The sequence below is a fragment of the Piliocolobus tephrosceles genome, chromosome 11, assembly GCF_002776525.5.
Source record: "Piliocolobus tephrosceles isolate RC106 chromosome 11, ASM277652v3, whole genome shotgun sequence".
Lineage (NCBI taxonomy): Eukaryota > Metazoa > Chordata > Mammalia > Primates > Cercopithecidae > Piliocolobus > Piliocolobus tephrosceles.
In genome coordinates, this window is record NC_045444.1 from 89709268 (window position 1) to 89725037 (window position 15770).

Below are 15770 nucleotides of genomic sequence, written 5' to 3' on the forward strand. Positions count from 1 at the left end.
CAGGACCCAATTCATGATCACTCAGTACTTTTAGATATCAGCCCTCTTTAATCTGGAACAGTTCCTCAGCTTTTCTTCGTTTCTAGACCTTTACATTTTTGGATAGTACAGGACAGTTATTTTGTAGACTATCCCTCAATTTGAGTTTGTCTGATATTTCATGAGTAGATTCAAAATATGTATTTTTGGCAAGAATTTGATGTTTTCTTAATATTAATAAAAGCTGTCAAAGGAAACTTTTCAGACTATAAACAGGACTTATTCTTCCTCAAATTATTTTTTTTCTTTTTTTTGAGGCGGAGTCTTGCTCTGTCGCCCGGACTGGAGTGCAGTGGCCAGATCTCAGCTCACTGCAAGCTCCGCCTCCCGGGTTTACGCCATTCTCCTGCCTCAGTCTCCCGAGTAGCTGGGACTACAGGCGCCTGCCACCTCGCCCAGCTAGTTTTTGTATTTTTAGTAGAGACGGGGTTTCACTGTGTTAGCCAGGATGGTCTGGATCTCCTGACCTCGTGATCCGCCCGTCTCGGCCTCCCAAAGTGCTGGGATTACAGGCTTGAGCCACCACACCCGGCCTCTTTTTTTTTTTCATATGTCCACAGCCTTGCCACCAGAGTGGGCTTTCAAAGATATTTTTTTATTTGTGTAAATTTATGGGTTTTATATATATAATTTTATTACATGCATAGATTGTGTAGTGTTAAAGTCAGGGCTTTTAGTGTATCCATCACCCAAATAATGCACATTGTACCCATTAAGTGATTTCTTATCCTCCTGCCCACCCCTGAAATGATCTTTTAGTGTCTGAAATACCAAGGGATTGCCATTGTCCAGTCATGCCACCAGGAATAATAACCAATTTATGAATTCAGAGCCAATGACGACTGCATCATGACTGCTACTTGGATGAAAACAATTGGGAGATGTCATCAGTTGTAAGATGCATACTGATTTCACAGGTGTTAAAATGTGAAAAAACATACATCTTTCCTTCAGTTGCATATTGTATGTCCTAACTATCCCCTGCAAATATTGTCCCAAGTATTTTTCCACCAATATTAGTGTGCTCTTACTCTGTACTTTTGACAACATTTAGAATTGTTGGTCCTTAAATATTTGCCTTTCTAGGCCAGGTACGGTGGCTTGTGCCTGTAGTCCCAGCACTTTGGGAAGCCAAAGCAAGAGGATTACTTGAGCCTAGAAGTTCAAGACCAGCCTGGGCAACACAGTGAGACCCCTGTCTCCAAATTTTTTTTTTTTTAATTAGCGGAGTGTGGTGGCATGCGCACCTGTAGTCCCAGCTACTCAGGAGACTGAGGTGGGAAGATCACTTGAGCCCGGGAGGATCACACCACTGCACTCCAGCCTGGATGATAGAGTGAGACCCTGTCTCAAAAAACAAAATTTTTGCCTATCCAATAAGCCAAAAATGACATTTTATGATTGAAATATATAGTTCTTTTTTTTTTTTGAGACAGAGTTTCGCTCTTATTGTCTAGGCTGGAATGCAATGGTGCAATCTTGGCTCACTGCAACTTCCACCTCCTGGGTTAAAGCGATTCTCCTGCTTCAGCCTCCCCAGTAGCTGGGATTACTGGTGCCCACCACCACGCCTGGCTAATTTTTGTACCTTTAATAGAGATGGGGTTTCACCATGTTGGCCAGCTAGTCTCGAACTCCTGACCTTAAGCGATCTACCTGCCTCGGCCTCCCAAAGTGCTGGGATTACAGGCGTGAGCCACCTCGCCCAGCCTGAAATGTATAATTCTTTTTTTTTTTTTTAAGATGAAGTCTTGCTCTTGTCACTCAGACTGGAGTGTAATGGCACAATCTCGGCTCACTGCAACCTCCAGCTCCTGGGTTCAAGTGATTCTCCTGCCTCAGCCTCCCAAGTAGCTGGGATACAGGTGCCTGTCACCACGCCCGGGTAATTTTTATATTTTTTAGTAGAGAACGGGGTTTCACCATCTTGGCCAGGCTGGTCTCGAACTCCTGACCTCAGGTGATCTGCCTGCCTCAGCCTCCCAAAGTGCTGGGATTACAGGCGTGAGCCTCCATGCCCGGCCTGTGTAATTATTTTATTACTCGTGAGGTTAAACATCTTTTTTTTTTTTTTGAGACAGAGTCTCGCTCTGTGGCCCAGACTAGAGCGCAATCTCGGCTCACTGCAAGCTCCGTCTCCCAAGTTCACACCATTCTCCTGCCTCAGCCTCCCGAGTAACTGGGACTATAGATGCCCGCCACCACACCTGGCTAATTTTTTTGTATTTTTAGTAGAGACGGGGTTTAACCATGTTAGCCAGGATGGTCTTGATCTCCTGACCTCATGATTCACCCACCTTGGCCTCCCAAAGTGCTAGGATTATAGCTGTGAGCCACCATGCCTGGCCAAGGTTAAACATCTTTTTGCCTGGGTGCAGTGGTTCACCCCTATAACCCTCACACTTTGGGAAACCAAAGCAGGAGGATTACTTGAGCCCAGGAGTTTGAGACCAGCCTGGGCAACATGATAAAACCCCATCTTTGCCAAAAAAAAAAACCACGCACATAAATTTGCTGGGTGTGGTAGTACATTCTTGTAGTCCCAACTACTTGTGAGACTGAGGCCAGAGGATTGCTTGAGCCCAGGAGGTGGAGGTTGCAGTGAGCCATGATTGTGCCTAGGCACTCCAGCCTTGGAGATAGAGCCAGACCCTGTCTTAAAAACAAAAAACCCAAAATCATATTTTTATACTTTTGTTAAACACTTGGGTTCCTTTTATGGGATTTTTTAAAATGTCCTCCACCTATATTTCTTCATTATTTTATTTACTTTTTTGTGACACAGTATCACCATGTTGCCCAGACTGGTCTCAAACTTTTGGGCTCAAGGGATCCTCTGACCTCAGCCTCCCAAATAGCTGGGATTTTAGGCCCACCTGGCTCTTTTGCCTAGATTTCTATTGATGTGTTTCATTTTGTTACTAATCTAGAACAGCTCTTTATTTTTAATCTCAGTTTTCATTTCCTTTTACATGTATTTATAGTAAATAAATAAAAGTTTTGTGATACTTTTTCAGTATCACAAATGCTAATGTTTTTATGTAGCTAAATCAATTTAACTCTTTCATTGTGGATTTCTGCCTTGTGTTCTGTCATGCTTAGAAACTGCTTTTGAGCTTTAAGCGTCTTGTATAAATATTTACGTTTTTATTCTTTTTTTTTTTTTTTTTTTTTTTTTAGGCTGCAGTGCCACAGTCTCGGCTCACTGCAGCCTCCACCTCCCAGACTCAAGGTATCCTTCCACCTCACCCTCCTGGGTAGCTGGGACCACAGATGCTCACCATCACACTGGCTAATTTTTTGTATTTTTCATAGAGACAGGGTTTCACCATGTTCTCGAACTCCTTAGCCCAAGAAATCTGCCTGCGTTGGCCTCTAAAGTGCTGGGATTATGGATGTGAGCCACTCCACTCGGCCTACTATTCATTTTTACAGTAGTTTTAAGTTTGATTTTTTTACTTTTAAGTAATCTGAAATGTTTTCATTTAAGGTAAGAATTGAGGGCTTTTAAAAATCTATTATTTTTCAAATAATAGTATTTAGCCGTTGATGAATAAGTGTTGTGTTGTTTCCCTAACTTCTTTTAGAACTTTTGAATTAAAATCAGGTTAAAGTTTTTTCAGGGGCTAATGACCCAATTGTGAATATTTGGAAGCCTATTCTACTGCTTATCATATCCAAATCTCAGACTAAATTTTAACCTTTTTCTTTACCTCAGCCAGTTTTTATCAATATTACAGGTGAAACAGAAATTTGTAATTACCTGTGAATTTTATTTTTACACTTATGCCAGTATAATACAAAAATGAGGGCCAGGCATAGTGGCTCACATATGTAATCCCAGCACTTTAGGAGGCTGAGGCGGGTGGTCACCTGAGGTCAGGAGTTCAAGACCAGTCTGGAAACCCTATCTCTACTAAAAAATACAAAAATTAGCTGGATGTGGTGGCAGGTGCCTGTAATCCCAGCTACTCAGGAGGCTGAGGCTGGGAGAATTGCTTGAACCAGGGAGGTGGAAGTTGCAGTGAGCCAAGATCACGCCACTACACTCCATCCTAGGCAACACAGCGAGACCCTGTCTTGTGGGGGAAAAAAAATGAGGATTGACTCAACTGCTGTGTCCTTTTTCTTCTCCCTACTCCTTTTAGAGAAAAGGAATTTTTCACTTTCCACTTCTTATTAGTTTGAAAGTGTCTTGACTAAAGTCATTAAAATATATTTGTACCCTCTCCTCTGAGACTGGAGTAAAGGATTGTGCGGCCATTTGAGAAGGAGAGCTTAATTATCAGATTTGTTGGTGAGAAGAGTTCCTGCTGGGTAGGTGGCTCACACCTGTAATCCCAACACTTTGAGATACTGAGACGAGAAGATCACTTGAGCTCGGGAGTTCAAGACCAGCCTGGGAAACATGGTGAAACCCGTCTCTACAAAAAATAGAAAAATTAGCTGGCATTGGTGGCACACACCTGTAGTCCCAGCTACTTGGGAGGCTGAGGTGGGAGGATGGCTTGAGCCTCAGAGGTGGAGGTTGCAGTGAGCTATGATCGTGCATTGCAATCCAGCACTCTAGCCTGGGTGACAGAGCCAGAACACTGACTCAAAAAAAAAAAAAGTTCCTAAGTTACTAGGTTACATTGCTCTATATTATAATTTTTACAATTCTACCTATTAGATAATAGATATGTATACTTACCTATTTTCAGGTTTGGTCTGAGATCGGAAAAGGCTTTCTAGATGGGTCACTTGATAAAAATACAACTCGGAAAAAACAATACGAAGATGGTAAGTTTGGTCACTCTTAATTTTGAGTGAGGACAAAAAATAAATGTGCCCCAGTTTTAATAAAGTTATCGCTGAATAGTGAGATTAAAGGTCATTTATATTTTCTTTCTTTCTTTCTTTTTTTTTTTTTTTTTTTTTTGGTGTCAGTGTCTCGCTCTGTTGCCAGGCTGGAGTGCAGTGGTGCTGTCTCAGCTCACAGCAACCTCCGACTCCCAGGTTCAAGCGATTCTCCTGCCTCAGCCTCTTGAGTAGCTGGGACTACAGGTGTGTGCCACCATGCCCAGCTAATTTTTGTATTTTTATTAGAGACAGGGTTTCACCCTGTTGGCCAGGATGGTCTCAATCTCTTGACCTCATGATCCACCTGCCGTGGCCTCCCAAAGTACTGGGATTACCAGCATGAGCCACTGTGCCCGGCCTATATTTTCTTTCTTTATGCTTTTTTCCTACATTTTCTACAATGAAAGTTTTCTTTAACAGAAGTGAGGAAAAATAAGTTAGTAAAAGAAACTCTAGCACTGACTGCAGAATGAGAGTGCTGTAGAGCTGGTATACTCTACGGGATTAATGGAAAGTATAAGGCTACAATCTTAAGAAAGCAGTTTAATAATGCATACTAAGAACCATAAATAATGGATGAAATTATATGAAAGAAGAGGCCGGGCACGGTGGCTCAAGCCTGTAATCCCAGCACTTTGGGAGGCCGAGACGGGCGGATCACGAGGTCAGGAGATCCAGACCATCCTGGCTAACACGGTGAAACCCCATCTCTACTAAAAATACAAAAACTAGCTGGGCGAGGTGGCGGGCGCCTGTAGTCTCAGCTACTCGGGAGGCTGAGGCAGGAGAATGGCGTAAACCCGGGAGGCGGAGCTTGCAGTGAGCTGAGATCCGGCCACTGCACTCCAGTCCGGGCGACAGAGCAAGACTCCGCCTCAAAAAAAAAAAAAAAAGAAAGAAGAGAATATTCATGAAGGTATTTTTGCAGTACTGTTTCTGCAAGTAGAAAACCAGGAACAAACTAAAGGTTCAACATTATAGGAATTAGTAGGGAAATGTCAACATGATTAAATATTACAGATACTTATTAAAAACGGCGGCCATGGTAGCACATGCCTGTGGTCCCAGCTACTTGGGAGGCTGAGATGTGAGGATCACTTCAGCTCAGGATATTGAGACCAGCCTGGGCAATGTAGTGAGAGACCCCATCTCAAAAAATTTTAAAAAATTAGCAACATAGGCCCCGTGCGGTAGCTCACACCTGCAGTCCCAGCACTTTGGGAGGCTGAGGTAGGCAAATCACTTGAGGCCAGGAGTTCGAGACCAATCTGGCCACATAGTGAAACCCTGCCTCTACTAAAAAAATATTAGCCGGGTGAAGCAGCACACACCTGTAATCCCAGCTACTCAAGAGGCTGAGGAATGAAAACCACTTAAACCCTGGAGGCAGAAGTTGCAGTGAGCTGAGATCATGCCACTGTACTCCCAACCTTGGTGAGAAAGTGAGACTCTATCTCAAAAAAAAAAAAAAAAAAAATTAGCAACCTAAAAAATTCTTGCTATTATAACATTGAATAAAAATATTTTCAGTGTTGTTTGGCAACAGAAAAATAGCAATTTTAATGTAATATAGTGCCCCCAAATTAATTATTCTCCCTTATTTTTTTTGTTCTGTATTCTGTCAGTGGTTGAATAATTATAAAGCTTTAATACTTTTTTTTAAAATTAATGTTGGTTTTTTGTTGTTGTTGTTTTGTTTTTTGAGATAGAGTCTCACTCTGTCACCCAGTCTGGAGTGCAGTGGTGCGAGACACAGGAGACAAAAATCCCTGTCCTCATTAGCTTACTGTTTTGGTGATTTTCTTGGTCCAACAGAAGTAAAAAAGAAAAAAAACGCCAGTTTAATTGACACATTTCCTGCTATCTGGTTTTTATGACCATTATGATTATCTTGATCAATGCATTTAGATTAATTCCCCTTGATAAAAAATGTATTTCAGAAATATTGGTTAAATTAACATGAAATGAAAATAATGTATATTCTTTGATTCTAAATAAAAGTAAACTATCTGGCATGATGTGTTCCTTGGGCTACAACATGGGCATAGATCAAATTTGAGCTTTTATTGGAAATGATTATGTTCTAATATTTATAAAAATGGGATCCCATGACTGGATCAGAGCTTCCTTTGTTTAATTCCCAACCTGCTTTGCACATTAAAATCAGTTGGAGAACTTAAAGCACGAAACCTTATCCTAGACCAGTTTATTCAGAATCTGAGATTGGGGTGCCGTGGGCATCAGGTGTTTTTGAAAAGACTCTCCAGATTATTCTAATGTACTTGTAGGGTTGAGAATGTACAGGTGGTTCCCAACTTTGCTACACATTAAATCTTTTTAAAAATATCGAAGCCTGACTTCTACCTATAAACATTCAGATTTAATTGATTTGAGGTGTGACTTGTGCTTTACTGTTGTTTGGAAAAACTTCTCAGGTGATTCTAATGTGTAGCAAAGTCTGGGAACAACTTCTTTATAGTGTTAATAATTTCTTATTTTAATTCTTTTTTTTTTTTTTTTTTTTTTTTTTTGAGACTGTCTGGCTCTATCGCCCAGGCTGGGTGAGATCAACCTCTATCTCCCAGGTTCAAGCAATTCTTGGGCCTCAACCTCCCAAGTAGCTGGGATTACAGGCACCTGCCACCATGCTCAGATAATTTTTGTATTTTTAATAGAGACAGGGTTTCACCATGTTTTTCAGGCTGGTCTCGAACTCCTGACCTCAAGTGATCCTCCCACCTAAGCTTCCCAAAGTGTTGGGATTACCGGCATGAGCCACTGTGCCTGGGAATAATTTCTCATTTTAATCACTAATGTGTATTATATTGATTCAATTCTATAAATATTTAATGTAGATTTATGATATCCTGGCATGTTTTAGGTGCTGAGGAACCTAAACAAAATTTCTTGTGGCCCTTGTGGCGCCACATTCTAGTGGGAAGAGACAGACAGTAATCTAAATAAGTAAACTGAATGGTACATTAAAAGGTGAAAAATGCTGTAGGGAAAAATAAAACCAGAAGGGGGTAGGGAGTGTGGGGGGTTGGGAGATTGCAATTTTAAGTAGTTATTAGGAAAGGCCTCAAGATGAGGTGGCTTTTGAGGTAACACTTGCAAGAGATGAAACCAGTCATGCAGAACATGTGGATATCCAGATGTTCAAAGGAAGACTATTCCATGTAGAGGAAAAGTAATTACAGAGTCCTTGAAATAGGACTCTTCCTGCTATATTTAAAGTACAACAGGAAGGCCAGTATGGCTGGAGTGAAGTGAGTGAGAAGAGGAGCAGAAGATGAGGTCAGAAAGACTGGAGACAGGAATGGGTTTTGTATGGCTTATAGATCATTGTGTGACTAGGTTGTTACTATGAGGTAGGAAGACACTGACAGGTTTTGAGCAGAGTTACAATCTGAGTTATGTTATAAAAGGATCACTTTGACTGGTATGATAGACTGTATGGGCCCAGATCAAAAGCAGGGAAACTAGTTAGAGGGCTATAGCAATAAACCAGGCTTGAGAGATAATGTGGCTTGGACCAAGTGGCAGGCAACAGAAAATAAAGAACAAGGAAAAAAAAAGGAGTAAGAAAATAATTTGGTACTTTGAGGGTAGACCTACCAACATTGGCTGACAGATTAAAATTAGGGTATAAGGGAGAGAGAGACGCCAACGTTTTTGGCCTAATTGCAAAAGGAGGTTGTCAGGAAATAAGATGAGGAAGACTGTGGGAAGATCCGGGATTTGGGGGAAAGCTCAAGAGTTCAGTGTTTGGTATGCTTCAGACATCCAAGTGCAGAGGTTGAGTTTGTTATTAGGATTTGAAATATGAATCTGGAGCTGAAGAGAAAGAAGTCCTGACTAGAAATACAGATTTGGAAGTGTGCGGTACATATATTGCATCGAAAACCTTGAGATTAGAGATCACCAGGTAGTGAATATAGATAGAAAAGGGAAAGAGGTCCCAAAACTGAGCTGTGTCCTTGAACATTTCATTGCTGAGAAGTTCAAGAGATTGAAAAGGAATCAAAAAAGGAGACAGAATGAGCAGGCCGTAAAGTGGGAGGAAGAGTGGAGTCTAGGGGAGTATAGAGTCCTGGGAACCACATGAAAAAGTGTTTCTTGGCTGGGCGCAGTGGCTCATGCCTGTAATCCCAGCACTTTGGGAGGCCAAGGCGGGCGGATCACGAGGTCAGGAGATGGAGACCACCCTGGCTAACACGGTGAAACCCCGTCTCTACTAAAAATACAAAAAATTAGCTGGGCGTGGTGGCACACGCCTGTAGTCCCAGTTACTTGGGAGGCTGAGGCAGGAGAATCATTTGAATCTGGGAGGCGGAGGTTGCAGTAAGCTGAGATTGTGCCCATGCACTCCGGCGAACACTCTGTCTCAAAAAAAAAAAAGAAAGAAAATGAAAAAGTGTTTCTTGGAGAGTATGTTATCAACATCATCAGTGATATGATAGGTCAAGTAAAGTGAAGACTGAAACATATTTGTGTATAATTTTATGGGCCATTGGATATCAGTTATTGATATCTTTTAGGTTTTTATTTTATATATTTATTTATTTAGAGATAAATAAAATATTTATTTATTCTCTTGCCCAGGCTGGAGTGAAGTGGCACGATCTTGGCTCACTGCAACCTCTGCTGCCCAGGTTCAAGCAATTCTTCTGCCTCAGCCTCCCAGGTAGCTGAGATTACAGGCGCCTGCCACTGAGCCCAGCTAATTTTTGTATTTTTAGTAGAGATGGGGTTTTGCCATCTTGGCCAGGCTGGTCTTGAACTCCTGACCTCGTGATTCACCTGCCTCAGCCTCCCAAAGTGCTGGGATTACAGGCATGAGCCACAGTGCCCAGCCTCTTTTAGATTTTTAGAAATTTACTTTTCTGATTCTTTCATCTGCTTCTAGCCATAAATAAGTGATTCCTGATTTGGGAGAAGGAATGGAGTTAAGACAGAATTTAGAAGGAAGGTGGATGATATCAGGGAAGAAAGGCCTATGTGTTTGGAGGCCTCTAAAGTGCTGGTATTAGGCCAGGTGCGGTGGCTCATGCCTGTAATTTCAGCACTTTCAGGCTGAGGCGGATAGATTGCTTGAGCCCAGGAGTTTGAGACCAGCCTGGCCAACATGGTGAAACCCCGTCTCTGACAAAAATACAAAAATTAGCTGGGCGTGGTTAACATGCTTGTAGTCCCAGCTACTTGGGAGGCTGAGATGGGAGAATCACCTGAGCCTGGGAAGTCAAGGCTGCAGTATGCCAAGACTACACCACTACACTGCAGCCTGGGCAACAGAGCAAGACTCTGTCTCAAAAATAAAAGAAAAAGTCAAGTGCTGGCATTGCTCTACTTCTTGACCTGGGTGGTTGGTGGTGATTTATAATTATTCCTTAAACTGTACTTACGTGCTTTATGTATGTTTTTGTATGTATGTTAAATTTGGCAAAAAGAAGGAGGAAAATAGATGAGTTTAAATATAAATTAGCTTTCTCTGTTGTTGGTTACTAACTTTGAAGGTTTTCTTCTTCATGTATTAACATTGTGCAGAATTATTTTTTTAAAGTTCAGTCTCCACTAATGCTTGTATTCTAAAATTATTTTGTTTTTTTCTCTAAGCCCTCATGCAACTGGAGTCTGTTTTAAGGAACATCATAAAAGAACGAAAAGGAAGGAACTTCAGTCAACATATTTTCATTGACTCCTTAGTAAAAGGAAACCTTAATGACCAACAGGTGATATAATTGTTAAATGTTTTTCAGGTAAAAAAAAAAAAAAAAAAGCCAGAGCCAGGCACAGTGTCTCATGACTGTAGTCCCAGCTACTCGAGAGGCTGAGGTGGGAGGATCACTCAAACCCAAGAGATCGAGGCCAACTTGGGCAATATAACAAGACGCCATCTATAAAAAATAATGATAATAATCACACATATATACAGTGTGCTTTTCATGCGCTTTAATCCAGATACCTTCCTAGAGTTCAGTGGCTTAAGAGAAGCATCATACATGTTTTTTGGGGGTTTTTGTTGTTGTTGTTGTTGTTGTTGTTGCTGTTTTGAGATGGACTCTCGCTATGTCGCCAGGCTGGAGTGCAGTGCAACTTCCACCTCCCGGGTTCAAGCGATTCTCCTGCCTCAGCTTCCCGAGTAGATGGGACTACAGACACACACCACCACGCCCAGATAATTTTTTTGTATTTTTAGTAGAGACGGGGTTTCACCTTGTTGGCCAGGATGGTCTCTATCTCTTTGACATCATGATCCGCCCACCTTGGCCTCCCAAAGTGCCGGGATTACAGGCATGAGCCACTGCGCCCAGCTGCATTGTACATCTTTTATTGTACATCATTGGTAGTACAAGTGCTTGGCCTCTATTATTTAGCTCTTTGAGGCAGCTGTATATTATTTAATATTATTAAATTGAGCCAAAATTCTTGAATTACAAAAGAGGAGAAGGACTTGTGTTAGGTGTATTAGACCAGATCACTTTGCCTGCTTGACCAGGTGTGGCAGTGTGGCTTGTTCACAATACTGCCAGCATACCACTGCATTTGTGGTATTATCAGGCCAATGAGGTTAGTTGTTATTGCCACACCTCTTCATTGTAGGAGTCTTCTGCCCCACTCTACACATGCAAGTCCTTGTAGCCAGAAGTAGTCTGGTATATGTTGGTGCAGAAATTGAATTCAGCTTCCAGGACAGTGATGAGATCTTCTGTGCTATTTCTGAGGCTTCATTGCTGTTTACTAGGCTAAGCCAGAAAAATAGGACTGAGTTTATTTACCACAGTATATCATGAACTAGTAAGATTCACAACAAATACCCTAATTTGATCATTAGATGTTGTATATGTGTACCGAAATATCACTTGTACTCTGAAAATACATACAACTGTAGTATATCAATTTTAAAAATATTTTAAAAAAGCAATGTGGTATTTAGGTTGGTATTCACATTATACAGATTTTGGTTTTTTGTTTTAATGAAAACATCATAATGAAATAATATACTTTTTTTTCATTGACATTAATTTTATGCTGTAGGCTTCCAGGACAGTGATGAGATCTTCTGTCCTATCTCTGAGGCTTCATTGCTGTTTACTAGGCTAAGCCAGAAAAATAGGACTGAGTTTATTTACCAAAGTATATCATGAACCAGTAATATTCACAACAAATACCCTGATTTGATCATTACATGTTGTATACATGTACTGAAATATCACTTGTACTCTGAAAATACATACAACTATAGTATATCAATTTTAAAAATATTTTTAAAAAGCAATGTATTTAGGTTGGTATTCACATTATACAGATTTTGGTTTTTTGTTTTAATGAAAACATCATAATGAAATAATGTACTTTTTTTTCATTGACACTAATTTTATGCTGTAGATTATTTTAGCAGGGCCTAATATAGGCTACCTTACATTTTTCACACTTTCTAAACTTAGCTTTGTTTCCTAGATCCTAGAAGACAGTATGATATTTTCTCTGGCCAGTTGCATAATAACTGCAAAATGTAAGTATAAATTGATTTCTTTTTCAGATGAATTACTAAATATACAGGCTGAGCACAGTGGCTCACACCTGTAATCCCAACACTTTGGGAGGCTGAGGTGAAAGATTGCTTGAGGCCAGGAGTTGGAGGCCAGCCCAGAAAACAGAGACCCTCTCTCTACAAAAAAAATAAGTTAACTAAGCATGATGGCCCATGCCTGCTACTCAAGAGGCTGAATCATGAGGATGGAGGCGACAGTGAACTGATTGTGCACTCCAGCCTGAACAACAGAGTGAGACCCTGTCTCAAAAAAAACAAACAAGGCCAGGCATGGCAACTCATACCTGTAATCCCAACACTTTGGGAGGCCAGGGTAGGAGGATCACTTCAGCCCAGGAGTTCGAGACCAGTCTGGGCAACATAGTGAGACCTCGTCTCTGCTAAAAATAACAGTTAGCTGGGTGTGGTGGCACATGCCTGTGGTTCCAGCCACTCGGGAAGCTGAGGCAGGATGATCACTTGAGCCCAAGAGGTTGAAGCTGCAGTGAGTGATGATCGCACTATTGCATTCCAGCCTGGGCAACAGAGCAAGACTGTCTCAAAACAAACAAAAATAAAACACTGTTTAGAGGACTTCTTTAAAATTTTTCCCTCTTTTTTAGTCTTGTTTTAAAGGGCTGACTCACATAGGTGCTTTTTTTCTTAACCCCAAGTGCTTAAAGTCACCTCTGAAAATTGCCGTATATTTCTTGACACATTTTATGGATTGTGAGTTCTAGTTAGTGCCTTTAAAATGAACTGCTGTTGACACCTTTCCAACCAGAACAGTGAGCTTTTCATTTCCTGCTGCTGCTTTCCACTTTGACTCCAAGCTAGTTTGCTATTATTAAGGTCTACCAACAAGAGTATATAGGCCACAGAAATCACGATTTAAAAGAACTCCTCTCATTGGAATTGAAGGTGATTTGTATGTAAAATTGTAAAATATTTGATATGTTTCTAAGTTTCCTCACTTCATTTTTAGATTGGTGGAGTACCATTTATTTATACAGTATTTATAAAAATACTTTTGTAGGCATAAAAATATACTAAGATAAAAATACTTAAAGTATTAGGGGGCCAGGCAAGGTGGCTCATAGCCATAATGCCAGCACTCTGGGAGGCCGAGGTGGATGAATCACTGGAGCCCAGAAATTTGGGACCAGCCTGGGCAACACAGCGGAACCCTATCTCTAAAAAATTCAAAAATTAGCCAGGCCTGGTGGCACACACCTATAATCCCAGTTATGTAAGGAAGGCTAAGGTGGGAGTATCACTTAAGCCCAGGAGGTTGAGGTTGCAGTGAGCCGTGATCGCACCACTGGACTGCAGCCTGGGTGACAGAGTGAGACCCTGTCAAAAAACAAAAGGAGTCCAGGCATGGTGACTCATGCCTGTAATCCCAGAACTTTGAGAGGCTGAGGGGGCGGATCACAAGATCAGGAGTTTGAGACCAGCCTGACCAACATGGTGAAACCCCATCTCTACTAAAAATACAAAAAGTAGCCGGGTATGGTGGCATGTGCCTGTAATCTCAGCTACTCAGGAGGCTGAGGCAAGAGAATCGCTTGAACCCTGGAGGCAGAGGTTGCAGTGAGCTGAGATCGCACTACTGCACTCCAACCTGGGTGACAGAGCTACACTCTGTCTCAAAAAAAAAAAAAAAAAAACCCAAAAAACAAAAGGAAGTATTAGGACATGAATTTAAATTTTAGAAAATTTATGTTCCCTTGAAGGATTTCATTTATATCCCTTAATGTTTAAGGAAACTTTCTTTAAAATGATACAAATGTAAACTTCCTATAAAGTTTTCTTCTTTGGCATGCAGAAATGTCCAGATACTATAGATGATTAAATTGAATTTAGGTAAGCATATGTCAAAAATAATGTATTCAACCTTTTTTTTTTTTTTTTTTGGAGACGGAGTTTCACTCTTGTCACCCAGGCTGGAGTGCAGTTGCGCTGTCTCAGGTCACTGCAACCTCCACCTCCTCGATTCAATAGATTCTCCTGCCTTAGTCCCCTGAGTAGGTGGGATTACAGGCGCCTGCAACTATGCTTGGCTAATTTTCATACTTTAGGTAGAGACCATGTTGGCCAAGCCAGTCTTGAACTGACCTCAGGTGCTCCGCCCGTCTCAGCCTCCCAGGGTGTTAGGATTACAGGCGTGAGCTACCACATCCTGCCTCATTCAACTTTTTTAAAAAAATGCCTACTTGTTTGGTCCAGTGGTGTACACTTGTCCCAGCTACGTTGGAGGCTGAGGTGGTAGGATTGTGTGAGCCCCAGGAGTTCGCCTACCTTGGACAATAAAACAAGACCCCAGCTTAAAAAAAATTAATGTAAAAATAGATTTAAAATCCTTGTTTTTAAAACGTATTACATTAAAAATAAATATGTCTTTGCTAAAGACCTTTAAAAATCTAAATCACTTGTGCTCTGGACACCAAGAAAAGTGACTATTTCCAAGGTTGAATTAATATGTTAATTTTATTTTCAGTGTTTAGGGAGATTTTAGGAGAATTGCTATGTATTTGGATGTAGGTTGGTGGTTTTTTAAGGCTTCTCTGAAGTTTTTGAGAGTAGATAAACAAGAAACCTTAATAAGTTCTTACTCCTTACTCTGCCCCTTATTAGCCTTGGGCAAGATACTTATCTCTCCATTTTCCTCCTTTTCTAAATACGAGTTTAGCTCCAGATGACCTCCAAGTTATCTCTGAACTATGAAATTGTGTCTGATTCAGTATTGCATTTAAAGCACATTAAGTGGCTTAAAATCACATTTTAAAGCTATTTTCAGCCATCGTTTTTAGAGTCCTACAAAGGAACTAGTGTGACAGGCTGGGCAACGTAGTGGGACTTGATTTCTACCAAAAAAAAAAATTGTAATTAGCTGTGCGTGGTGGCATGTTCCTGTAATCCCAGCTACTTGGAAAGCTTGAGGTGGGAGGATCACTTTAGCCAGGAGATCAAGGCCTCAAGTGAGCCGTGATCACTGCCACTGCACTCCAGCCTAGGTGTCAGAGTGTGACCCTATCTAAAAAAAAAACAAAAAAAAAACCCTTGGCCGGGCATGGTGGCTCAAGCCTGTAATCCCAGCACTTTGGGAGGCCGAGGCGGGCGGATCACGAGGTCAGGAGATCAAGACTATCCTGGCTAACATGGTGAAACCCCGTCTCTACTAAAAAATACAAAAAAACTAGCCGGGCGAGGTGGCGGGCGCCTGTAGTCCCAGCTACTCGGGAGGCTGAGGCAGGAGAATGGCGTGAACCCGGGAGGTGAAGCTTTCAGTGAGCTGAGATCCACTGCACTCCAGCCTGGGCGACAGAGCGAGACTCCGTCTCAAAAAAAAAAA

General features: G+C 41.3%; 1 protein-coding gene across 5 annotated transcripts in view; it reads left to right on the forward strand.

The window, feature by feature from the left end:
- The window catches only part of LOC111547463 (cytochrome P450 20A1), a 58589-nt gene that overhangs the window by 28917 nt on the left and 13902 nt on the right, over window positions 1–15770 (forward strand). For 4 of the 5 annotated variants that reach the window (XM_031936505.1, XM_026454605.2, XM_031936504.1 and 1 more), the window contains 3 exons: window positions 4743–4821; window positions 10498–10613; window positions 12343–12397. In XM_031936505.1, the coding sequence (XP_031792365.1) occupies window positions 4743–4821; window positions 10498–10613; window positions 12343–12397 (250 nt within the window). The remainder of the gene's footprint in view (window positions 1–4742; window positions 4822–10497; window positions 10614–12342; window positions 12398–15770) is intronic. The other variant, XM_031936506.1, reaches the window with a different exon arrangement.